General features: G+C 32.4%; 2 protein-coding genes across 7 annotated transcripts in view; one reads left to right on the top strand and one right to left on the bottom strand.

Moving 5' to 3' along the window:
- Positions 1 to 27,554, bottom strand: part of LOC145317409 (uncharacterized) — a 121,734-nt gene that overhangs the window by 23,447 nt on the left and 70,733 nt on the right. The gene's annotated exons all lie outside the window — the stretch shown is intronic.
- On the top strand, positions 21,312 to 26,156 carry LOC145315493 (uncharacterized). Its single transcript, XM_080155474.1, has 5 exons — positions 21,312 to 21,621; positions 21,801 to 21,868; positions 22,110 to 22,692; positions 22,910 to 24,318; positions 26,040 to 26,156. The coding sequence occupies exons 4-5, from the start codon at positions 23,320 to 23,322 to the stop codon at positions 26,154 to 26,156; spliced, it is 1,116 nt and encodes a 371-aa protein (XP_080011600.1). The 5' UTR covers positions 21,312 to 21,621; positions 21,801 to 21,868; positions 22,110 to 22,692; positions 22,910 to 23,319.

Genomic DNA, 27,554 nt, shown 5'->3' with positions numbered 1-27,554 from the left:
AACTACAAACCTATTGTTACAGATAGAGTGTTTCAAATCTATAGGACAATTATAACATACCTAAAACAAGAAAACAAACAATGAATTTTCAACTTTAATTAAAATATCCTTGAAAAACTTTCGTACAATATTTCTACACTTTAATATACTTTGAATAGAACAATCATAATTTTTAGTGTTTAACAAAAAGTAAAAAAAGAATTAAAAATGACAGCAAAAAACAATAAACCGCGTCATAACAACAGACCTGAAAAATGTATTTAAATATCTACAAGATAATAAAAGGTAGAAGCGATACACAGGTGTAATTTGAAGATAAAGGTCGTGCAATCAAAGTGTATATTATAGTAGCATAGGACCTATATTTAATATGTAAAGAAATGAAGATTCTGAAAGAAAAATTGGCTAAAATAAAATATAATAATTATTGTATTGACATAGTAATTGAAAACTTGGAGAAATTGTTGACAATAGGCTATAAAAAAAAATCCGGGAATACAAGGATTGAACAATGGAAAAGAAAAGGTGTTTAGAGAATTATACACTTTTCTTTAAAACATGCACTGTTAAAAATAATTTTTTTATTTAGTATCAAATGATACTCTGGAGAGTATTGGACCCGACAGTACGCTACAGCTATATAATTAATATATAACACTATGTAATACTGTATAACACAATAATTGTTACGATACAGAATAATAACATTTTTTAGTATCAATTGATACGCTCTAGGGTAATAAAGAATACGCTGTAGAAAAGTATATTAAAATAGTAATATTTTATACGTTGTAGGGTATCGGAAAATACGCTAATGAAATGTATATAAATTTATTACTACTTTATACGCTCTAGGGCACTGGAGAATACGCTACACAGAAATGTTTATAAATTTAGTACTATTTCATACGCTCTAGGGCATTGGAGAATACGGTACAGAAATGTGTATTATTATATAGTATAATTTCCTATGTTCTAGCATAAAAATCAATACGTTGCAGAATAGTTTATTAGTAGCGAAGCTACTCTATAATTCACAATGTCGGTCCGTCTGTCCGTCCGTCTGTCCGTCCGTCCGTCCATAATTAATGAATTGGGGGAAATGTGATTTTCTCGGCTCCTACAAAAGATAGAAAGCTGAAATTTTTTGACAACATTCCCATCATTAAAAGGACTCTCCACAGAAAAATCAACTTTAGATTTTTGAAAATCTAACCTGAAATTATTATTCTCTGTTCAATTTTAGGCATTTTTTGTTTTTGTGGCATCGCGATCGAAGCCCTTTGAAATTTTTTACCTCCTTTAAGTGAATCCTCCCGCCATTTAATTTGTGCTGCTTTAGTGATTTTTAGCTTCTATTTTTGCCGCCGTTGCCGCATTCATCGCCCTTCTCCGCCGCTACTCCGCTGTACGTCGCTTTTTAATACATGCTCCCCTCTCCCTTGTTCAGAAATTAAATGGAGGCTGGGGGTGTTGTGTATAGCTACGTACGCAATGTATAGCGGAGTAGCGGCGGAGAAGGGCGATGAATGCGGCAACTGCGGCAAAAGATGGTTATATTTGGCGGAGGCGAACACAAAATGGAGGCGGCAGGATTGTCCAGTCAAGGAAGAGGATAAATCGTAGAGCGGCCGGTTGCAATGGAGCAAATGTTCTTTAGCGGCGAACACATATTGAGTGGAGGAAAGTGTAGTATATATTGTTATAGCGGCAGTACAAATAGGCGGCGGACAAAATTTTCAAAGGGCTTCGATCGCGATGCCACAAAAACAAAAAATGCCTAAAATTGAACAGAGAATAATAGTTTCAGGTTAGATTTTCAAAAATCCAAAGTTGATTTTTCTGTGGAGAGTCCTTTTAAGGAGCACAATTATAAAACATCAATGGCGGTCGGACTGCTTTTTAGCAGGTTTTAAGCTATTTTTTATATTTTCCAAATTTTCCCCATAACTTTGGTGTTTATGGTCCGATTTTCAAAATTTTTTCAGTTAAAGATATCAAAATTAAATTTCCCGTCATTTGAAGAAAACAACAAAGACGGTCAGACTGCCTTTTTGCAGGTTTTTGGCTATTTTTATATTTTTCACATTTTTTTCCCATATCTTTGGTGTTTATGGTCCGATTTTCGAAATTTTTTCAGTTAAAGATATCAAAATTAAATTACCTGTCGTTTGAAGAAGACAACAATGATAGTCAGACTGCCCGTTTGCAGGTTTTTGGCTATTTTTACATGTTTGACGTATTTCCCCATATCTTTGGTGTTTATTAAAACTTTTTCCTGTTTTTTTCTCCAATAAATCTATTCTTGATTTTAATAAATACACTTTAAATCTACTTCTACGTATTCCCATCCACAATTTTTGTGCTTCGCTGCTTATGGATGTTGTCATCCTTGTTATTTTAGTAATAATTCCTACCTTCTAGTTTATAAATTATGGTTGGTCTGTCCGTACGTCCGTCCGTCCTTACGGATAGCTTTTTAGGCATGTTAGAAATTAGAATTGACCTATCAATTTTAAACTTTGCTTGATGACTCCTATAGTATTTAGGTACCATTTTTTTGTAATCATTACCGGAATGTCCGTACGTCCATTTAAATTTTAAATATGTTGATTTCTTTCCTTTTATAGCAACAAATTTTTATATGATCTAATTATCCAATCGGTCTGATTTTTAAAAGCGAAGCTTTTCTATAATTAGGTTCGGTCCGTCCGTAAGTCCGTCCGTAACGGATAGCTTTTTTCGTTTATTTAGACATATTAGAATTGTCCTATCGATTTTAAATTTTGCGTGGTGATTCCTTTAGTAGTTAGGAAAGATTTAGAAAGCCTAGCAACTTTATAATCATTACCATAATGACCGTACGTCCATTTTAAACATGTTGATTTCTTTACTTTTATAGCAACAAATTTTTATGTGATCTAATTATCCAATCGGTCTGATTTTTGGTATACTGATTCCTGGAGCAACAAAGTATAATAAAAGCGAAGCCATTTTTTTTCTCAGGTGGTTCCCCTCAAAATTCCAAGTGTTTCACGTTAAAATACATGCAGGATATCCCTGTAGGGTAAGGGTTCCCCACAGGGGTCAATAATAAATAAAGAAACTACATCCTTGCTTAATTAAATTTTTAAAATAAGGTGGGAGGTAGGGGTTTTACGGGTGCTCACTTGGTACTTTGACGAAAAGCACTTTTATTGATATTGTTTACCTGCTTACTGTTCTTGAATGAAAATGCCATTTGTTCCTGTGTAACCTAAAAAGAAAAAAACACAAAGAATCTTTAGGCAAAAAAAATTGGACAAAAAATAAAATTAATTAAAACAGTTTAATTTAACGAGATATGGAGAGAGAGAAAAATGGCCGCAGGATTACATATGTTCCTACATGTTTAAGGTTTACTAACATTTGCCCTACACCTCACCCCCCTCCCCCTATTGAGATAATAAAATACTTATCTGAGGTCTAAAGCTCCAGCCAAATTGCTGCCATATTATCATTCTTGAAACCTTAAAAATATTTATAATAGTTATTTCTCGCATCGTATTATAAATGGCTTTACGCGGATATAAAAATGTAAAATGACTTTGGCACCTCGGGGCTAAAAAAACTGGTTTTAATCTTATGATCATACATTTTTATATTCGTAGAAAACTGGATGTCATACGATGCTAGACATAGTTTTTTCGTATGGATGAGAACCGGTTCTAATCCACCGGATTAGAATCGGTTTTGAATCTATACGAGAATAGTTATAAACTGGATATAATACGATACGAGAAAAAACTATTCTTTTTTAACTTTTTGTTTGATTTAGGGATAATAGACCTATCAAGGATTACTCATGCAAAATTTTAGATCAAAATTCGAATTCTAAGTGCCATTTATACATTGATTACGAGATGGTTGCATTGAAACCCCCCCCCCCCTTTTTTAAAAGCCTTTTAAAATATTGCTAGAATCCGGAATCCGCAAGGATGCTCCATTTTATGGACGAATTCTTGTAAGACTTAGAATCCGGTCCAAAAATTTGACAGACTGCCATCTCTTGTTAAAAAAAAAATTCCTAAATTGAAGCAAAATTAACTGAATTATGAGTTTCTGTTTTATATTGGAATTCTCGAAACATTGTGATCGTATTATAGACAGCTGTCCGCTGATATTTAAATAAAAAACTATAATATTAAAACCAGTTTTGTTAGCCACGAAAAGGCCTAATTTCTTTAGATAAAAAAAAACTTGTATTGATATTATTATTTTTATTATAATATTCATAGCTACAATTGTCTGTAATACGATGATTTAATGATTTGGCTGTGAACCGGTTCTAATCCAGTAGATATAAATTGGCTTCGAAGCCATACTAGAGTAAGTATACCTGTATACTAACTGCTTAAATTCAGTAGAGTCTTGCTTGTTTCGCCCACTACTTTGATGGGCAACCCAGGAACGTTCTAAATAATATTTATTATTTCTTAAGCAACATATTATGTACAGCTTTCCGAGGATATAAAATGTACAATTATAAAATGAAAAACCACTTTTTTTTGTCTCGAGACGCCGAAGACACTGGCTAAAAAATAGTGTTATCAATAGAAAGAACCACTGACACTCACACATCATTCGAATCCAAACTAGAATATGTACCTAATTAAAACTTACACGAGTAAGCGAGAAATGGGATTTTTCTTAATATTTAATATTGCTAGGTGAAAACTTAAACTACATGGAGAAGAATTTGCGAGAAGCGCCTAATATTAAAATACCTAAATAAAACTTTTCTTCTACTACAATATTTTCTTACTTTTGCACTTTCTAATTTTTTTAAAGTTGAAAATGTATGAATATTGAAAAAATTATAAGCGATCAATGAAAATCTAATGAGAAAAGGGGGGGGGGGGGGGTAAAATGTGGTGACTCGTGCTACGACATACCAGCAATTTTATTTTGGATACTACTCCCTTAGTTTTAGAGATAATTGGGTAAAATCTTTTGGGCTGGGTCACTAATAACCCCAAGTTTTGGTATCTTTCAAAAACAAGGCGGCGGGACCGCCGCTCCTGCCGTTCCCCGCCATTTTCCGCCGCTGCCAAAATTTTTTTTTAATTGCATTTCTCGCCAAATTAGGCAATTAGGAATCATTTTAGGTAGGGTGAGGCGGGGCATTACCGGTAATTTTTTTGGTTTTTTGAAAAAAGAATGGGGTAAATATTAATATTTTTAAATGGGACCAAGACCATTAGAAAGCTTACGGAAAGGACTATCAGGTCCTAATAGGACGTTATCCTAGGACTTTTAGAAGTTTGTCATAATTGGACTAAAAGAAATTACCGATAAATGCCCCACGGTGGGGCATTGTGGGTAACGTCTTTTCAACCTAAAAAAAATCGATGAAAAACGGCCAAACAGCCAGTCAAACATAAATAATCATAATTAGTATAGGTTATAGGGATTATCCACAAAAATTTTCATAAAGATCGGACTATTCCTTCTATGTCAAAAATCATTTTTTTTAAAAGACGAGAAAGGGATAGTTCTACGAAGTGTATTTAAAGAGTTAAGGTACTTAGAGTAGTGAACTTTTATATGTCTTAGTAGAATATATTAGGCATTGGATAGATATGATTATATGTTAAAGAATTTTTAACATTGACCAGACCAAACTTTTTTTATTTGACAATATCTAAAATAGTTAAAGTGATTTGCCACATAAATCGCATGAGAATGGTCTATTTTTTTCCAAATATGTATAGTCAAAACACCAATATCAGAGAATCTTTTTCCACATATTTCACAAGAGTTATAAAAAAATTGAACAGGGGTTCCCCTTGGGACAAGTCACTTAAAAAACATAAAAAATAACGTCCGGTTCATTATAGGACAGGTTTTCTATAGATTCTTTAAAAAAAAAACAAAGAAAATCGTCAGGTTTACTTACAATATACACATTATCTCACGCAGAAATACCAACTAACCATACAACATATATATATATATAAAGACCATTCTCATGTAATTTATGTTGCAAATCACTAACTTTTTTAGGTATTGTCAAATAAAAAAAAGTTCGGTCAGGTCAATGTTAAAATTCTTTATCACAATCATATCTATCCAATGCCTAATATATTCTACTAAGACATATAAAAAAAGATCACTACTCTAAGTACTATACTAAATATTTTATTCGTCATTCTTTGTTGTTATGTGTATTTTGTTGTATAAAAAGTTTGAAGTTCAATTAACTAGTAAATGCTATCTAAAGTTGTATTTATGACAAAAAAGTTTTTGCCATATATAACATGCAACGAAGTTGAAAATAAAAATGAAAAACTCATTTTTTAAGAAAAATCCCTGGTCAAATCTTTAAATTTTAATCAATAACTTTATATTATGTACTACTACGTTATTTAAAATAGAAAAAACTTACAGTTCACTATTTTTTTTTAAATGCACTTCGTGAAACTATCCCTTTCGATTTTTTTTTCACAAAAATTTTCTTAAAAAATAAAATTTTAAAAATTTTTATATAAAAAAACCTGTTCTATTCACTTTTTGGCCTAATTCTTAAAAAGCCCATATTGAATTTTAGATTTTACCAAAGAAAACCTGAAAATTGATCTTAAAAATCGAATTTGAATTTTTTTTCGACGTTACCGAAAAATACCCCGCGCGAACTTTGGTCATTTTTGAAAAAAATATTTACTCTACATTTAAGCTCTCAACGGATTTGGAAAGAGCGGGCAATTCTTAGTTCAAAAGGTTTTTATGGATCAGTTCTAGGTCTTACCAATTTTTGTGTAGGTCGATCTTTATACACCTAGGTGAAAAAAATTTTGAAGAAAAAAAATTTTCGTCCGATTTTGAGACCCAAAAAGTACCCTTAAAATTCATCTCACAAAAATTTCATTTAATACTTTTTTGTAGGCAATTTAATAAGGAACAAATTTGTTTTTATGTTTTTTTTCTATCAGTCGATTAGAACATGGAGAAAAACGTCATTTTCTGAAGGTGGGTAAAAAATTACCGGTAATGCCCCTTACCGGTTAATGCCCTGCTTGACCCTAGGTCAGTAAAACATATTTGAATAAAAATTATTGCTTTTTTTATTAGGCAATTTGGAATCATTTAAGACCATGTTATTTTTTTTTCCCCCTGATAAATTTTTTCAAATTCTCGTTTATCCAGGTATATCTTAAATTCAGTGCTTCTCCTGTGCTTTTAAAGATATTGAAAAAAAAACTTTTGAGGTAGGTCAGTAAAAAATATTTTTCAAATTCTCGTTTATCCAGATATATCCAGTTTTCCGCCGCCGTCAAATAACAATTTTTATTGCGTTTCTCGCCGAATTAGGCAATTTGGAATCATTTGAGAACATGTTATTTTTTTCAACAATTTTTCCCCTTACAAGTCATCCTGCGGCGGCGGAAAACGCCGCCATTTTTTATTTAAATATTTTTTACTGACCTACCGTAAAAGATTTTGTTTCAATATCTTTAAAAGCACAGGAGAAGCACTGAATTTAAGAAATGCAAAAAAAAATTTTGGCGGCGGCGGCGGAAAATGACGGCGGGAGCGGCGGTACCGCTGCCATTTTTTATTTAAATATTTTTTACTGACCTACCTAAAAAAATTTTGTTTAAATATCTTTAAAAGCTTAGGAGAGGCACTGAATGTAAGATATACCTTGATAAACGAAAATTTGAAAAAATGACTAAGTTCCCTCTGTAGGATTGGTTATAAGGGGAAAAATTTTTGAAAAAAATAACATGATCTCTAATGATTCCAAATTGCCTAATTCGCAGGAAATCCAATAAAAAAAATTTTTTTTGGCGGCGACGGAAAATTGCGGTCCCGCCACCGTTTTTTTTCAAAAGATACCAAAACTTGGAGTAATTATCTCTAAAACTAAGGGAGTAGCATCCAAAATAAAATTGCTGGTATGTCGTGGCACGAGTCAACACATTTAACCCCCCCCCCCCCCCCCCCCCCACAGTTATGGAGTCTCGACCATAAAGATTTTTTATCCAATCTTAACAAGAGATGTATTTTTGGAAAGAGGAATATACATAGAAAACGCCTATGTAAATTAGAAAATCCGCAGAAATCATATTTGCAAGTTATTTGGAAAAATTTGCAATAATAACTTAATTTCATGCTTTAAATGACCAATTTAGAAAAAAATCTTTTAACGAAAGTTGTTTATCTATAAGTTTAGAACATACTTAAGACAATAAAATAATATTTATCATCCTAAATGCAGTGTGGCCACAACCAAAAAAATACTGATACTGAAGAAAAAAAAGGAAATACTGAAAATACTGAATCCTAAAATAAGAAAAAATACTGAAATACTGAACAAAAAATACAAATACTGAATAAGTATTTTTTTTATATGATTCCTCATTTCAAAATTTCATATCATCATAGCTTTGTTATTAGTGGAATATTCTAAAGATCTTTTAATTTTGCCTCTTAGATTTTCTTGCACCAATTAAGCAGAAAATGACTGATAAATATTTCAAATGATTACAAAACTTAAATACTTTTTAGTTGAGTTAAGAGCATGGACGTCCAACCTTTTTTTGGGGGGGGCGGGGACATTTTTTTAAGGGGGGGATAATTCGCTTTTGGAGGGGAGGCGAAGTGCGCCGCAAATTTTTTTTACCCCCCCCAAAATTTTTACCCCGGGGATAAAATTTGTTTGGGGGGGGTAATTACCCCCCATGAAATCTGTTGGCAGTGGTAAATTTTGTTTACCCCCCCCCCAAAAAATTTACCCCCGGGGTAAAATTTTTTGAGGGGTAATTTAAATTTTATTAATTATTTAGTATTAAAAATGAGCGCGAAGTGCGCAAAAATTTTCTTTGTTAATTATAAATTATGAATGGGGGGGGGGGGGGGGGGGTAAAATGAAAAAAAAATTTTGGGGTTGCCTACAGCACCCCAAATTCGTTTGAGGGGGTAATCGCCACTTTACCCCTCCCCCCCCCTTGGACGTCTATGGTTAAGAGCATGCTAAAAAACTTTACCTTCAATAATCATGCAAAGTACTCACCTTAGATTATTCATTCTATTAATAGACAAAAAAATACTGTATAAAAGCATCTCAAATATCTAAAAAAATTATATTTGAGATGAATTGAAAAAAAAATGTATAATACCATAAAAAAAAAAAAATTAATGTACAAAGTTATAGGGTAATTTAAAGGAAAGTAAAGTGAGGCGCAAAGCGCCGAAAAAAATCTGACATCAACTACTTAAATAAACATCTTATTTAAGCAAATTTTTTTTGGAATTTAAAGGGCGAATATAGGTTCGATATGATATGAGCTTATATCAAAGGTGCAATTCCATAGATTATAAATAACTTAAAAATATTGACATATTCAATTGTATAAGTCTGTTTATAGCTTAAAACCCATCAATCTCGAAGAAAATATTTTGTAATGAGTGTGGTTCCCTAAGAACTCAAACACCCTAGCATCACACAAGGCTTCGTGGCAAGGTTGAATTAAAAAGCTTTCGTTAAATGATAGTCGTAATAACGTGGAAACCAATTAATCAGGGGTAAATATACCCTCCTTCTACCTTCATAAAGTAAATTATTTAAAAGTTAAAAAAAAAACATCAAATAATGTAAAAAGTAAAAAAAAATAATCGATAAAATTTTCTTGGAGGAAGAATGATTTTGAATCCCTGTTTTTTTGTGGCCGTGTGTGTGTGTGTTAAAAGTGCGTATACAAGGGTTGTTTATATCATCATGAATTAATCAAAGATCTCTGTACAGAAAATAAACTTTAAGACATATTATTTACCCTGTCAATACTCCTGACGCCCTTCTACGCAAATTTTTTTGTGCTTTTTAAAAATTAAATAAACTAGTATATAATCTAAAATAATAAACATTTAAATTATCTTTTAAGGTGCGTGCCAATGTAATAGTCAAACAAACTTAAGCATAATAGTCAAAAAAAAGTCTTGTAAAGGGCTAAAATAAACGATTTTGTCGGCAATCTCATTTATTATATGTTCAATTGAAACAGAAAATTGCAAAATCTACTTAAGGATTTTTTTGAATTTTTAAATTTGGCATAGATATTCTAAAAGTATGTAATGGCACCTTTGATATAAGCTCATATCATATCGAACCTATATTCGCCTTTTAAGAAATAATGAAAATACTGAATCATGAAAATTCCAAAAACTGAAAAATACTGAATAAAATTTTAAAATACTGAATATTCAGTACTTACTAAAAATACTGAAGCCCCAATTTCCAAATACTGAAGAATACTGAAGATTTTCAGTATACTGAAGAATATGGCCACGCTGTAAATGTGAAAATCAGATGCAAAATCCTTTTTAGAGTAAATATAGTGCAAAAAGTAACCAAGACATTTGTCCAAAGCAGGGTGCCGGAGCCGTATAATTTTGATGCGGCTACGGCTCCGGTGAGCCATATTTGGAAATACGGCTCCGGCTCCAGCTCCGGTTCCTACCTTAAAATTAATATATCAATTTTTTTTCATTATTGAATTTGATAAAATAAAATAAATAATATAAAATATTTTGCTTTTATTTGATTAAAGCTATATAAAAGTAGAAGGATGTGTGTCTATTTGTTAAGTAACAATAGTTTTTCAGTTTATTATATGGAAATAGACCCTTGCCAAATTATAATATTACTTTAAAAAGTCATTTTTAGCTAGTCCGGAGCCGGAGTCGTTTTTAACGAAAAATACGGCTTCGGATCCGGCTCCACCAAAAATGTTGCTGCTCCCGGCTCCGGCTCCAGAACACTGGTCCAAAGTATGAAAATCTAAAGAAAATAGTTCTTTTTGATTTTGATATACATATCAGATAAATGTATATAAAATTAGTGATCAAAAACTATAAAACAAGTTATTACATTTTTTAACCCTATCGTTGATTAAAGTGCACTTTTAGGTTTACTCATTACCAAAGTAGCACATAAAAACACTTGATATTTAACAAAATAAATTCAAATAAACAATTAGGCGTTTTTTATAATGCAGTAGACCATTTTGTAGTTATATTTTTGGCATTTATTTTGATTAATTACTCCATAAAAAGAGTTTTTCTGCACTACTTTGGTAATTCTTAAACCTAAAAGTGCAATTTAATCGATGACAGTGATTAAAAAAATTATAACATGTTTTATAGTTTTTATCACTAATTTTATATACATTTAGGTGATATGTATATAAAAAGCAAAAAGAACTATTTTCTTCAGTTTTTCATACTTGGTTACTTTTTGCACTATATTGACTCTAAAATAGATTCTATATTTGATTTTAACATTTAGGATGATATATTTTATGCCAATTATTGTGTTTACATCAAGAAAGAACATATTTTTTGTTCGTATACCTTTTTTTATCATAAAATGTAAGAAACTGCTTTTTTCAGGTATAAGGTGAAAATAGGAACACTAAAGAAAGTTTTTTTTAGCCTTAAGTATGTTCTAAACTTATAGATAAACAAATTTAATAAAGAGATTTTTTTCTAAATCTGTCATTAGTGAAGAACCGTTTTTTATCTCCCGGTTATAGAAAACCAAAAAAAAACTGGTTCCTAGTTTCTTAATTTCATCATTCGACATTATGAATCCCTCTCCCCTCTATTACCCTAGTTTTCATTTCCCCCTGGAGCAGGCAGTTTTGCTTACTTCCGTTTGCTGGTATAGCTCTACAAAATTGGAAAATCAAGAAAAACGAGGTGATTTTAAAATACCCCTTCTAACTTTTTTGTTTCTGTAGTAAAGTTGCTGATTTTTTTTGTGAAAGGAGGATGTGGAAAATAACCCTTTGGGCAGGGGGGGGGGGGGTACTCGAGAACCCTTAGAGCTAGAGGGAGCTAATTTTGGATTTAAGCTTCTATAGGACCAAAGTTAATTTTAAAATTATCGTCGACACCCCACCCCCCCCCATTTTTTTTTTTTTTTTTGGGGGGGGGGGGGCGGGTGGATTATACTATATGGTGTTTCTCAGAAACAACTAGAGATAAATGGAGTAAACCTTAGGATAATTTTTTTGTAGGCCTATATTTGATTATAGAATTATCATTGACCACCCATCCACCCACAAACCCCTAATTTAGGGGGGGTAGAGGGCAGGTGAATTATACTATAGGAGGTTTCTAAGTAACGACTTGAGATAAATAGAGCAAACCTTAGGATAATACTTTGGTAGGCCTATATTAGCTTTTAGAACTATTGTTCACCATCCACTGACCCCCAAACCCCTAATTTAGGGGGGGGGGGTGGATTTTACTATAGGGTGTTTCTCAGAAATAACTTGAGATAAAAGATGCAAACCTTAGGATAAAACTTATGTAGGCCTAAATTTGCTTTTAGAACTATCATTGACCACCCACCCACCCCCAAACCCCTAATTCAAGGGGGGGGGGGGCAGGTGGATTATACTATTGGGTGTTTCTCAGTAACCACTTGAGATAAATGGACCAAACCTTGGGATAAAACTTTAGTTGGCATATAGTTGCTCTTAGAAATATTGTTGACCCACCCCCAAACCCTTAATTAAGAGGAGAAGGGGGGGTAGGTAAATTATACTATTGGGTGTTTCTCAGTAACCACTTGAGATAAATGGAGAAATCCTTAGGATAAAACTTTTGTATGCCTAAAGTTGCTTTTAGAAATATTGTTGACCACCCACCCAACCCCAAACCCTCTAAAATGAGGGGGGGGGGGGGCAGGTTGATTTTACTATAGGGTGTTTCTCAGTAACTACTTGAGATAAATGGAGCAAACCTTAGGATAACACTTTTGTAGGCTAATAGTTGCTTTCAGAACTATCATTGACTACCTACCCACCCCCAATCCCCCTTAACTGAGGGGGGGCTGTGAGGCTGGTGTTTAATACTTTTATAAATATTGCTCACCCCCCACTCACACCCACCCCCAAACCCTCTTATGGCAAAGGAAGGAGGTGGGAGGCTGGTGTATAACTTAGAAACCACTTGAGAACCATGGAGCAAACCTTGGATTTAATATTAGTAGGCCTAATACTATTTTATACTAGTGTGTACTACTCATATACCACATCTGATACATGGATCAAACCTTAGTAATAAACTTTTGTAGGCCTAAAGTAGCTTTTGAAATATCATTGACCCTCCACCCAACCTCAAAACCCCTTAATCTAAAGGAGAAAGGGTTGGTGGTTAAAAACTATTCAAACTTTTGTTTTAAAAAAAACACTAGAGATAGAACCCAAAAATTTTAAAATCTAGATTTTTCCATGATATTAGATGTATATTCTACGGTACTACGTCAAACCCTAGATACGTCAAACAGTAGATGCGACAAACGCTAGACAGACAAACAGTAGACAGACAAACCCTAGACACGACATACGCTAGATACGACAAACACTAGAATGCAACAAACGCTACAATATGAAAAACCCTCGATTTTTTCTAAAGGCGACAAACAATAGATACGACAAAGGCTAGAATTAATCCTATTATGTAAAGTAATACGCTTTTTTGTCTGTAGCAATGAATCTCACTAACCGCTAAACCAAAATTGTTCTCCTTAAAGTGAAGCTTCATATGTGTCCAGGGAAGGTTTTTAACTAATTTTGTGGAGGGTATCTACCCCCCCCCACAAAAAAAAAATAATTTACCTTTTTAAAACTTAAAAGAAAATGATATAAGCATTTTTGTCTGTAGCAAAGGATCTCATTATCCGCTGAACTGATATGTTTCTTCTTTAAAGTGAAGCTTCATATAGGTCCAGAAGGTTTTTAACTAATTTTGTGAAATTTAAATTATTGCCTATTACTGAATAAAATTATAAGGTGATTATTATTTAAAGTAGTGCCTGTGGTAGGGGTTTGTAGCGAGGTGACAACACACCATTGAAATTTGAATTAGTATTGCCTGCCTTCCCCTATTTTCCCCCAAAATGACCCCAGATGAATCGCTTTACTGATTCAAAGACAAGGACAATAACATATGTAAGTAGTGCAGCAACATTAAAACAAGATTTTTTTCTCTTGTAATAAACAAGTATTGTAAGTATGAATTTAAAAAGAAAAATTTCAATACAATTGAAATTAATTTATATTTATTAGATTTATTTGATTTAACCCATGGCCTAGGTGAAATAGATTTCTGTAAAACGTGTCAGTCAAGCAACAGATTGTCAGAATTATAGATGTACACAAATACACTTACTACTAAATAGCTGCACTGTTGAAAAAGTGTTGTAAGGGGATGTCATAGATGGCCAAATAATTAATGCTCATAAAATATTGCTCATTCTCAGCTTATATTACTCCACCCATTTATATCTCCCTTTGATGTTTAAACAAAGCAACTGTAAAAAAACTTAATACACACATGTCATTTAAAAATAATCATATTTAAATTACTAAAATTCTTTATCTCTTTAATTATAGTAGACTTAATTTAATAAACCTTTTTTGATGTATCTTAAAAACTGTTAATGTCTATAAATACAAAAAAATATGCTGGTTTAGTTTTAACTGTATTGCAAAATCACCTTTTCATTTTTATTAGGGTTGGGCCGGATATCCGGCCATTTTCAATATCCGGCCGGATACCGGATATTGAAACTATCCGGCCGGATATCCGGCAATATAATCTTTTATATTTTACAACAAAAATCTCTGTTTTTTTAAATCTTAAATGGCTGTAATTTTGTTTTTATTGAAGCTAGAAGAAAATTTTTTTCTGAATATGTTTATCTTTATGTAAATTTTATATTAGAAATCTCAAAACATAAATTTTGGCGGTGGCAGCAGTACTTGGCAGCTGCCAGCCGCAAACCGACGGTTGGCAGGTAAACGGCAACGTGTTTTATGAAATTGTAATAAGTCATGAAGATATATAAAAAGCTAAAGTTTAAAATTTGAAATCTTCAAGTAAAAATTTGCGGTCACAGAAACCGTTTAAAGATTTCTGGAGACCTGGAGGTTCAGAACTTGCAGGATTATACCTGGAACCTGAAATCGACTTGAACACCTATATTACATATGAGGGTGTACGACTATAGGATATTTTAGTATTAGATAACATGAAATGCTTTGTTTAAGTAAAAAAATATTTTTACTTTTTACCTGAATGACCTTACCAGATTTGCTGGCATCCTGGGCCCGCCAGGAAGGAGGTATTAAAAATTTTCAACTCTTAGTTATGTGTCATACCCATATTTCGAAAGTCACTCAGTTGTAGCCCTCTACCTTTTATACACAGAAAATGGGATAGAAAAAAACAGAGGGGGGGCAGGCATTTAACGCCACCTCCCCGCCCATCCTCCAACCGTTAGGGGTTGATATTACATATTGAGGGTAGTAATAGTTAATTAGATTTATTTGCTATGGAGATTTAATAGTTACTTAATTTTTAAGTTTTAACCTTAATTTTATCCTATTATATAAAGTAGTAAGCTTTTTTTTGTCTGTAGCGAAGGATCTCGCTAACTGATGAACCGATATGTTTCTCCTTTTTAGGTCCCAGGGTGGTTTTAGTCCGTTTAATTTTTATAAAAAAAAGTCGTTGTAAGGTTTTAAGTTATTTTTCTGCACTTTCATGTCCTTTCTAATATCCCTAGATACTAGGGACGCAGCCGCTAGTATAATATAAAACACCAGTTTATGAAGAATTTTTTTGCGGGTATAGTCCCTTTCGTGGCAACGCCCCTTAAGGAGCGATTATTCGTATTTTCACAGAAGCTTTCCTCCTATTTCTAGCCCCTTGCAGGGGACTCTAACCTTGCGGGGCCAATTGCCTAGCCCTGCGGGGCAATCACCTAATTAAATATAACCTAAAATAACCTTTTAAAAGCAATTTTAAAATACAACGAATCGCCCCTTAAGGTGCGTTGCTACGAATGGGACTATATCCTTTTTGATACTTTAATATGTAGTAATTTGGCCGGTTATCCGGCCGGATATCCGGTAATTTGGCCGGATAACCGGATATCCGGCGTTGGCCGGATATCCGGTATCCGGCCAAAAAACTATCCGGCCCAACCCTAATTTTTATATAACATTTTTTGCAGGGAAGGGACAATGATAAGAAAGCGAGAGGGGACAATGGGCTGTTTAGTACACTAGTCCCTAAAGTTTTATAAGAATGTTTTCTTAATCGTTGGCTAAACAACTTTTGTTACTTTAATGGATTGTGATTGGTTGGTTTAATAATGAGTGTTCAAATGTTTCAACCACGTATTTTTTAAAACTGTTTTTTAACAGTGTTCTAAACGTTTGCAAATTACAATTCCGTTATGTAACAATTCAAAGTCTTGATATTTTTTTTTGAAAACTTTGTACATAAAGTTCATTTAAACGAATTTCCTAACCTGCAAGTATTAGTATATAAACCATTCTAATTCTTGTTTCTTGGCTGTATACACGAAGGAAGCTTTAGGTGGTAGGCATTTTGAGTGTATATATGGTTGTCTGAAATGTATCCCTTTCATAGATTTTGCCAATATTTGGTTAATTCCGAAACACAGCTAGGTGAAAATAATAATTTCATTATTTGAAAAGAAAGGGAGATAGGCGAAGCTTTTCTACAATTCTGTCCGTCCATAACATTTTATAGAAGAATACTTTTGAAACAATGTTTTTTTTTAATTTATATCCTATCTTTCTTCAATTTTCTGATTAGAAATATTTTCAATTCCGCTACTACATAAGGCTTCACTGAAAATAGACGATTTCTTTTCCGCGCCTCCGTGTATTTAATTAATTGATAGGAAAATAATACGATGTCTTAATCTTTAATTTAAAGAAAAGGAGTTTGTATTTGAGGTTTAAATATTTACAGAATCGTATTAAAATAATATAAAATATTACAACAAATCTTCACTTCAAACATGAAAGAAAATTATAAAAGTAACTATATAAAAACCGAATCACTTATCCAAACTAAACAACTTAAAAATATGCAAATTAAACAAGTTACTTTTATAAGAATTTAAAATTAAACTAACTATTGAAGCTCCAAAATAAACTATTTAAGGACTAAACGAAAATAATTAGACAGATTAAAAACATAAGCACGTCACGTTGTGAAAAATATATTGAACAATAAATTGCAGCATTCAGATCGCATAATTTTATAAATCAATCAATTAAACACACTACGGCAAGCTTCACAGAAAGGGTAGATAAAATTTTAAATTTTTTAATCAAATCTTTAATCTTCTCATTATTTTGTAAAATCAGCTGTTACGATTCACAAACTTTGACGGGACAATTTCTGTGTGATGAATATTCCCTTATAAATGAAGAAAAATTCTCGGACTAATTCAACAATGTTGGACAAATTTATTTTAAAACCCACATGCTGAATAAATTATAATTCCTTTACACAACAATAAAATAATATTTAATATAATATAATATATAAGTGATTGAAGATTGGCGAAAAAAATTTGTTAGAGAAATTTTAGTCGACAGCGAGGGGGGGTTTAGATAAGAGAGTGTTAATTTCCATGAGCGTAATAACAATTGCGATGGAGCGTAATGAAAATTTATTTATACCGTATTGAATTATATTCCCAAGAGCGTATTAGACAATACTATACAGACAAATACATTATTTAGTACTACCTGTTACTTCACAAAACATTACCTAATACCATATACAGCATTGAAAACTTCCTTGTTTCGTAATGACGTTTTTTTCCTACTACGTACGGATTGATACTATACATTAATGTGAAGAATATAGAGTATCATCTGATGCTAAAAAAAAAAATTATTTTTAACAGTGTGGGATTCTTTCCCCTTTTACCATAAGTATTTAAGCCTTGCGAATGAAAAAACGAGTCTATAAAAATATAAGAACCAGTTCAATGTGCCTTTCCTCCCTATTATGAACAAAAAGGACACATTTTTAGAGTAGCTACGCACTAACTAAATAAATTATACAAATAATTAGGATTCCCCCCCCCCCTTTAAACTAGATACACCTAAATGGGGTTGTTCCAAGAAGGAAATTTAAAGGCGAAGCTACTTAAAATATAAAAACATATGGAAATTATGTTTTTCGCGATCATATAAAAGTAACAGGGTGTCTGTATATAGCGATATTATCACTAACCGTTGAACTTTCTTCTTTGCAGTTTAGCTTATTAATGGTTGAGAGAACGTTTATAACTACTTTAGGACCTTCACCCCTAAAAGAGAAATCGTCCTGAGAAAAAAGACCCTGGCACCGTCACAATTTTTTTTTACATTTTCCACTTTATACAATTTTCAAAATGGAGGATATAGACTTCCTCTTCCCTTCTCTCAAGTGTGCTCCTAGAGGTCTGCACAGCCTCTTGCATGTAAATATTTTACTACTCATATTATAATTTGCTAACTACAAGGAAGAAAATAAAGCTTTCCCTCATTTTTTTTCATCGATACAGTTATTTGAGGCAAATACTAAAATATCTTTCATGGAGTTACCCCTGTATGCGAATGAAATATTATCAGTGGAAAAATTTGTCCTATCAGCAAAATATCCTTAACTTCAGAAACTTTTAGAACCTTTCTATTTTTTATTATCTCTTTTATTAGTAATGTTAAATGAGTTAAATAAGATTTCTCTAGGTGTATATAGTACAATTTAAAAGAATTTTAAAAATTGATATATTTTAGTATTATTGAAACTTTTAAAGGCAAATTAAGACCTTTACATAGTGTCTAAAAAATCATATTTAGAAATTTTCATAAAGTAAGTGTATATCATGTAAACTGTGAACCAAAAAAATAGGCAAATCTGAATTTTCAGAATAACAGCTTCATTAGGTATTCATTTTAAATAATTTTTCTGTAAATATGAAATGTAGATGCATCTTTTGGTTACTAGTTTCCACCGTTAATTTTTTAATTAGCACCAATGAAGCAAAAGATCTCAAAAACAGCATTTAAGGAAATACTTGTGTACCAAAAAGATATGCAAATCCAAAACAAATCAATAAAAAAGCGTTTTTTTCTCTCACTTTTCTCCTCCTTTAAAGATTGATTCTAATAAATTAACAATTTTTAAAAGGATTTATGCATTAATTATTATGAAATTTAGTGTAAGGTAGAAAAAAAGATTTTTCTTAAGAAATATTAGAAAAAAAAAGTTCGACCCATTTCACTTTAGAGGAATGTTGCTGACCTCCAGTCTTATGGATGAAGCTAAATACATGTTAAAGATAAAAATTACCCTCAAAAGCATAAAAAAATGTTTTGTGATGTGTTAAAAAATCAATTTTAAAATCTTGATTTTAAGGATAATGGCATTTAAGATGCTCCCACGGGTAGTGATGGTGAGCCAAATGTTATCAAAGTGCATGCCCATGATAACAACTTATATATTGAACTATGGTCCAATTTTGTATTCATAGCAGCCTTCAGCCAAACAGTATAAAAAAAAAGAAAAAAATTGCAATTTTAATTACTCCAATTCATAAGGTAATTTCTGCAGTTTTAAAAGATGTTTATATTTCTTGTCGGGAGGCTCCATTGGAGATTGCTATGAATAAATTGGACTATAGTTCACAGTTTATATGATGAATTTGATATACATTTTAAGAATATTGTTGTATATTTTATGTTGAAGTTTCTTTTAATTGACTATAAAACTGTAGGAATAAAAACATTAAAATTAATTAACAACTGGAAAGTCAAATAAACGTGAGGGTCAGGGATCTTAAGGGATAAGACAATAAGGCAATTCGTCGTATTTTTAAAATGGCTTTTTATAGGTTATTTTAGATTAGGTTAGGTTATATTGGGCTAGGTGAATGCCCAACAGGGTTAGGCAATTGGCCCCTAGAAATAGGAGAAAAGCTGCTGTGAAAAATACGAAGAATCGCCACTTAAGGTGCGTTGCCACGAAAGGGACTATACCCGAAATATCTAATAAAATATTATTTTGTTGTTAGTTTTTAAAGTTTATTATGATTTAATGCACCCTTGTTGAAATGCAAAGTAAATAATGAGCAAGTCTGTCTAAATAACAAAAGAAATATCACCATAAAAAATAGGCGGCTCCCTTTTTTTAATCGTACACCAAAACAGTCAAAGGTAATCAAAGGTTGTTATCTAGTCCTTTAAAAATTTTTATCTTCAATATTTTATTATGGATGTCTTCCTTGTTTTAATAAGCAGGCATTTTATTAATGATTAATGGGGATGTGTAGCAATTTATCATGCATTGTCTTATCCCTTAATATGCCTTTCCTTGTTTTAAAAAATTTAATTTACTGCCCTTACTGTTAATGTTGTCGTCCTTGCTTATATGAAAATATTCTCTATTAGTGAAAGTTGTCATCCTTGTTTTAAAAATATGATATTTTCACCCCTTATTATCACGAGTTCAAATCTAGATAATAATTTTCGCACCAGAAGTGTCCCAACAAAATTACTAAATATTACGCAATAAACAATAACATATTGTAAATACACTATATTACCCCTTAAGAAGATTAAAATTAGTCGGTTAAACGTTAGAACACTCAACTTGATGAACCAACCAATCAAAATTTACTAAAGTCAAGAAAAGTTGTTAAGTTAACGAATACGAAAACGTTATTATAAAACTTTGGGGACTAGAGTAATAAACAGCCCATTGTCCCCTCTCTCTCTGGCCAAAAAAACCTTCCCTGGACCAAAAATAGGCCTTTAAAAACACTCACATACATCAAGAAATGATGGAAAATGTACATTATTGTTAGAATACTTGGTGCGAGTGAGGCAAAGCGACAAACAGAGCAGAGGTTAAAGAAAAAGAATTAAATTGCAGGGCAGGTTAATCACAGGGTAGAGGTAAACAGGGAAGGACAACACAAGAAAAAAAACCTCACAATCCCATTTGTAGTTAAAGGAACACCATCACCTGATTTAATAAATTTACAATCCCCCCTCCCACATGTTTGCCAGACACCAAAAACAAAAGTTTAATTTGCAATATTGACCCATCTCTTATATCCCTTGATACAATACAATAAAAAAATAAAAAGATACATTTAAACATTGAATATTTTAATTTAAAGCCTTTAAGCATTTTGGATTCGAAAAATTATAAGTGGACATCTATCTTTAGGTAATTATTAGACACTAATTGACCTTGGAATCTTAAAAAATTTATCCGTCTATTCTAAACAACAGCCGAAATAATGTAGTGGACAGACCTAAATTATAGGCTAGCTTCGCTCCAAGTAAAAGTGATTTCCTCGTAAAAATTTGCCTGATGTTAAAATTATGTTTATCTAATTGATGTTTGAAGTTATTTTAGGATACTAAATAGTGTTATATGATTTTGGAGAAACTGGTGAATTCAGCTTCTTAATTTTGTTTACAGAATAGTTTTCCCTCCCAGGGAGATATCGGCAATAAAAAATATACTAAAATGTTAAAAGTAGAAATCTCAACAAAATAAATAAACGAGTAAATAAAAGTAAAAATAGAATAAAATGTATGAGAAAAGTTAAAAATAATTCAAATAAACAGAAAAAATGAATTATTGTACGCCCATTTATCGTCATTCCTTTGGACATTCTTGGAGTGAACGGACGCAACTAAATAAGCGTCTCTCTAGTGAAAAATGTTGGGCATATTATAGGTATGTTGATTTAAATAAATAACATTTACATATAATTTAAAGATAATTTCACGTTGAAAAGTTAAAACGAATGTTGTCAAAATTCTAGATAAAAGTAGACTACAAATCCTTTTTTTATGTCTTCTCCTTTTCCTTGGACATAAAAGTATTAAGTTAATAATAGAAAAATATTTATTCAGAGTGGACCTGTTATGCTGTTTGCATAGACCCTAGTTCCTAGAACACCCTGATAAAGACTGGTTTAAAGGTAGGAATTACCCTTTTTAAGCCATTCTAAAGCTATCGTAGTCATAAGTCATAATTATAGTAAATAGAAAAGGAAAGTCTGTACTAAATTATGTAAAAGTTTTACACAAATGAATTACTGAATTGAAATACAAATTGATTAAAAGCACACAGTAATAAGCTTTATAGAGTAATTCAACTTTAATGCTTGAGTTAAGATTTAAAAAAATAGGAGTGTCCTTTAACTTTGCTCCTATTTTTAGATTGATCGTGTCGTGTTGTATCCATGCGAGTATCGTGTGATGAATTTTGTGGATTGTGTGCCTGCTGCCCCATATCCTAGTATCGCTGCTGCCGTGTGCCCTAGAAGCTGCCAATGAGACCAGTTGTGTGCCGCGCCGTCGCCCCCCCCCCCCTGATGAATCTACCAGTCACAGGATAATATAATAGATTTGAATAAATAATAGAATAATAGTTAAGACATCATAAATAGTCTTATTACTTGGTTTAATATTGCATATATTAGACATTATTAGAATAGTTGCACTGCTTATATATTTGCAGATAGATAATTAGGTTAGAATTATAACATAATCTAATTAAAACGTACAGTAAATGGTTCTAGTTCTTTAGTCTAATATTCATATATTAGAAATTAATAGAGTAGCTTCGCTACTAATAATAAACACATAGGTATAAGTAACAAATAAAAAGTTAAATTACATAACCAGATCCGGTAAATAGTATACCACATCACCCTTGTACTCCCCACCAACCATCTGCAGAAGTGTTCCTGCCCTTAGATGTTCGGTTGGCTGTTTGTGAGACCTTAAGCTGCAATTTCCGGTAAGAATCTATTCTTTATTTGCCGGGGTTGTCTCTATTTTCATTTAATTGCAGTTATAAAGAGGTATTAGAATATAGAGGGATAATTGTAAATGAAACCTCTGGGACATTTTCCTTATCTTAGTTTTGATAGATGGAATCATTCCATGTTAAATGAAATAGTACTAGTTGATCACTGACCCTCTATACAATCTAGTAACTTTATTCTTTTGTTTAGATTCAATTTGACCTGTACCCAAGGAGACCTTCCATTGAATCTATTGCATATTAAGACGAATTTCCACACATTTCTTCATAGTTTATTTTATCGTTAGTTGTTATATCCTTGTATTAAATGTGTTTCCCGTATAAACTTTACTACAGTTACATTATTATTCTTGATTATTTCGTCGTCAATAGTGTTCCTTGTATAGGAGTAGAACAAATGGTTTCTAGATTACCCATTTCATAGAATAATCTAACATTGAATCGGAAAATTGATAGCTAGCATTAAATACAATAAAGCTTTCTCTTCTAGCTCTCCATAGTATTAGTTCTACTCCTTAATAGTTCAAAAACTTTGAATTAGATTGTTCCTTTCACTATTGGCACATTATAGTACTTGTAACTGTTAGAAACACATTTAAAATGGCAAATAGTATTGTCTCCTCTCTTGCTTATGAGGCCTTAGATATTATCAGAAGTTATTATCGGAATAGCTTATCCATTAATCGGTTTACTGTAGTTTCTAAACTGATAACATTGTATGAGAAAATTTCTCCTTGTTCAGAATCTCAGGATTCATTTAATCTTGCTTTCCATGCTTGCAAAGCAATTAACCAATTCTTGTTTAGAGTAAACAGAGAATCTGGTATTTGTATTGTTAAAGACAAGTTGTTACAGTGTCCACTGCCAAACATTTGTAGTATTGAAAAGGCAACATCTACTGATTTAGATGATCCTGCTAACATAGAGTCCAAAGGAATCCCTCACAAGGTTGAGGTAAATAGATTATTGAATGTTTATCATGAATTGAAATCTATTAATAAACAAATAGTTTTTCATAGCAATAGAGTTTCTGCATTTGCTTTGCAATATGATTTAAAGCAAACAGAATTTGATACACTGTTGTTGAAGTGTATTCCTTCTTTTTCCCCTCTTGATAGAATAGATGAGGATTTTTCTTGCTCAAGCGATAATAAATCTAGAATTGAGCCAGGTTCTTCATTTAGTAGCAAGAATCCAGAAAATATTCATGCTTCTTCTTTGATTGAAAATAGTTCAGAAGAAAGTTCTTGCTTAAATCCTAGTGTTTCTAGGTCAACAGATGACTATTATTTTAATAGTTCAACATGTTCTAGATCTTACACAAGTTCCAAATTCACTCCTGCCAGATCAAGCATTAGTGAATCTCATATAATAGAAGAACAATCAATTTCTTCTATGCCAAGTCTTGTTGATCCTCCTGCAGTTGCTTCAAATAAAAAACACATTGAAAATCCTGTTACTGATTCTGGAAAAGTTGTTTTTGAAAGCCCTGTTGTTAAGAGGCCTACCAGTGGTAAATTTCCAATCTTGCTAAGTCCTAAACACTACAGGCAAAGTATGAAAACTCCTGTAAACTACAGGCATGGTATGAAAAGTCCTGTAAACTACAGGCATGGTATGAAAAGTCCTGTAAACTACAGGCATGGTATGAAAAGTCCTGTAAACTACAGGCATGGTATGAAAAGTCCTGTAAACTACAGGCATAGTATAAAAAGTCCTGTAAACTACAGGCATAGAACTCAAAGCCCTGTAGTGAGTAGGCATAGTACTAATGGATGTTTTCCTACCATTAGTCCATGCAATGAAGGTAATAAACATTCCTATCCAAAGAATGACAGGTATAGAAACCAATGCACATATCAGAATATAACTGAATATCCTGCAGGTTATAGAAAGCAAAGCCCTAGGAATTCTAGGCATAGTAACTATGAAACTTCTAGTACTTGTACATCATGCACTTATAATTGGGTCAGGCCAATGCCTAGAAAAGCACAAAATAAGCCTTTTCATTCTCTTATGACGGAGACACAATTTGCTTCCTCAAACTGCTGTTTTCTTTTGAGAGCAATCAGCAATGCTCTTATTCCTTACGGCAATTATAGTTTCTTCTGATAATAGTACACGGTGTGAGACACCACCCCAAATACACGGTGTGAGACACCACCCCAAATACATGGTGTGAGACACCGCCCCCAAATACACGGTGTGAGACACCGCCCCTAAATACACGGTGTGAGACACCACCCCAAATACATGGTGTGAGACACCACCCCCAAATACACGGTGTGAGTCACTGCCCCCAAATACACTGTGTGAGTCACAGCACCAAATACACAGTGTTATTCACCTGAAGATTTACTAGTGTACAATACACTGCAATTAGATATAGTTGTCATAGATGGTTCCATTTCTACTTCTCTTGGTGGAACTATGCTCATTTGTTTGCCTAGATGGAAAAATTATCTAGCCAAAATAGTTACTGCAAACAGCTGAATTAACCAGCGCGTTTTGGCGCAGTGTTATATGATTTTGGAGAAACTGGTGAATTCAGCTTCTTAATTTTGTTTACAGAATAGTTTTCCCTCCCAGGGAGATATCGGCAATAAAAAATATACTAAAATGTTAAAAGTAGAAATCTCAACAAAATAAATAAACGAGTAAATAAAAGTAAAAATAGAATAAAATGTATGAGAAAAGTTAAAAATAATTCAAATAAACAGAAAAAATGAATTATTGTACGCCCATTTATCGTCATTCCTTTGGACATTCTTGGAGTGAACGGACGCAACTAAATAAGCGTCTCTCTAGTGAAAAATGTTGGGCATATTATAGGTATGTTGATTTAAATAAATAACATTTACATATAATTTAAAGATAATTTCACGTTGAAAAGTTAAAACGAATGTTGTCAAAATTCTAGATAAAAGTAGACTACAAATCCTTTTTTTATGTCTTCTCCTTTTCCTTGGACATAAAAGTATTAAGTTAATAATAGAAAAATATTTATTCAGAGTGGACCTGTTATGCTGTTTGCATAGACCCTAGTTCCTAGAACACCCTGATAAAGACTGGTTTAAAGGTAGGAATTACCCTTTTTAAGCCATTCTAAAGCTATCGTAGTCATAAGTCATAATTATAGTAAATAGAAAAGGAAAGTCTGTACTAAATTATGTAAAAGTTTTACACAAATGAATTACTGAATTGAAATACAAATTGATTAAAAGCACACAGTAATAAGCTTTATAGAGTAATTCAACTTTAATGCTTGAGTTAAGATTTAAAAAAATAGGAGTGTCCTTTAACTTTGCTCCTATTTTTAGATTGATCGTGTCGTGTTGTATCCATGCGAGTATCGTGTGATGAATTTTGTGGATTGTGTGCCTGCTGCCCCATATCCTAGTATCGCTGCTGCCGTGTGCCCTAGAAGCTGCCAATGAGACCAGTTGTGTGCCGCGCCGTCGCCCCCCCCCCCTGATGAATCTACCAGTCACAGGATAATATAATAGATTTGAATAAATAATAGAATAATAGTTAAGACATCATAAATAGTCTTATTACTTGGTTTAATATTGCATATATTAGACATTATTAGAATAGTTGCACTGCTTATATATTTGCAGATAGATAATTAGGTTAGAATTATAACATAATCTAATTAAAACGTACAGTAAATGGTTCTAGTTCTTTAGTCTAATATTCATATATTAGAAATTAATAGAGTAGCTTCGCTACTAATAATAAACACATAGGTATAAGTAACAAATAAAAAGTTAAATTACATAACCAGATCCGGTAAATAGTATACCACATCACCCTTGTACTCCCCACCAACCATCTGCAGAAGTGTTCCTGCCCTTAGATGTTCGGTTGGCTGTTTGTGAGACCTTAAGCTGCAATTTCCGGTAAGAATCTATTCTTTATTTGCCGGGGTTGTCTCTATTTTCATTTAATTGCAGTTATAAAGAGGTATTAGAATATAGAGGGATAATTGTAAATGAAACCTCTGGGACATTTTCCTTATCTTAGTTTTGATAGATGGAATCATTCCATGTTAAATGAAATAGTACTAGTTGATCACTGACCCTCTATACAATCTAGTAACTTTATTCTTTTGTTTAGATTCAATTTGACCTGTACCCAAGGAGACCTTCCATTGAATCTATTGCATATTAAGACGAATTTCCACACATTTCTTCATAGTTTATTTTATCGTTAGTTGTTATATCCTTGTATTAAATGTGTTTCCCGTATAAACTTTACTACAGTTACATTATTATTCTTGATTATTTCGTCGTCAATAGTGTTCCTTGTATAGGAGTAGAACAAATGGTTTCTAGATTACCCATTTCATAGAATAATCTAACAAATAGAGACATCTAACATGTATTCTGCTTAATCTACCCTAACTAATGTAACATGTACATATCTTATCCCACTTTTGTTTGGGGTTAGAAGTAAAGCTTCTCTACAAAGAATAAGTTCGTCCGCCTAACGAGTATTGGGACTGACGCCCGTTCCAGTACTATAACACAGAACTGAGAGACGAGAATAAGTATTTTAAAAAGTAAATACCAATGCTAACACATAGTGGGATGCATTTAATTAGAGAGCAGCCACGCGCTAGAAAACAAAACAGAGAGAAAAGGTGCAGGAAGAAAAAAGGCAAAACAAAGTGGATATAATACCAGGGATCTTAGAGATTGGTCAATGAACGATGAATGACATCTTATGCGCGTGAAAATTCGGCTTTTAGTGGCTGATAATTTTTAGGGGGGAAGCGGAATTAAGGGTTGTAAATTAATTCAACTGAAATCCTGGTAAGTCAAGAGAAATTG

Source organism: Acartia tonsa, chromosome 4 (assembly GCF_053477335.1).
Source record: "Acartia tonsa isolate MP-2025a chromosome 4, ASM5347733v1, whole genome shotgun sequence".
Lineage (NCBI taxonomy): Eukaryota > Metazoa > Arthropoda > Copepoda > Calanoida > Acartiidae > Acartia > Acartia tonsa.
Note: the sequence above shows the minus strand (reverse complement) of the source record. Positions and strands in the feature narration are given on the sequence as shown.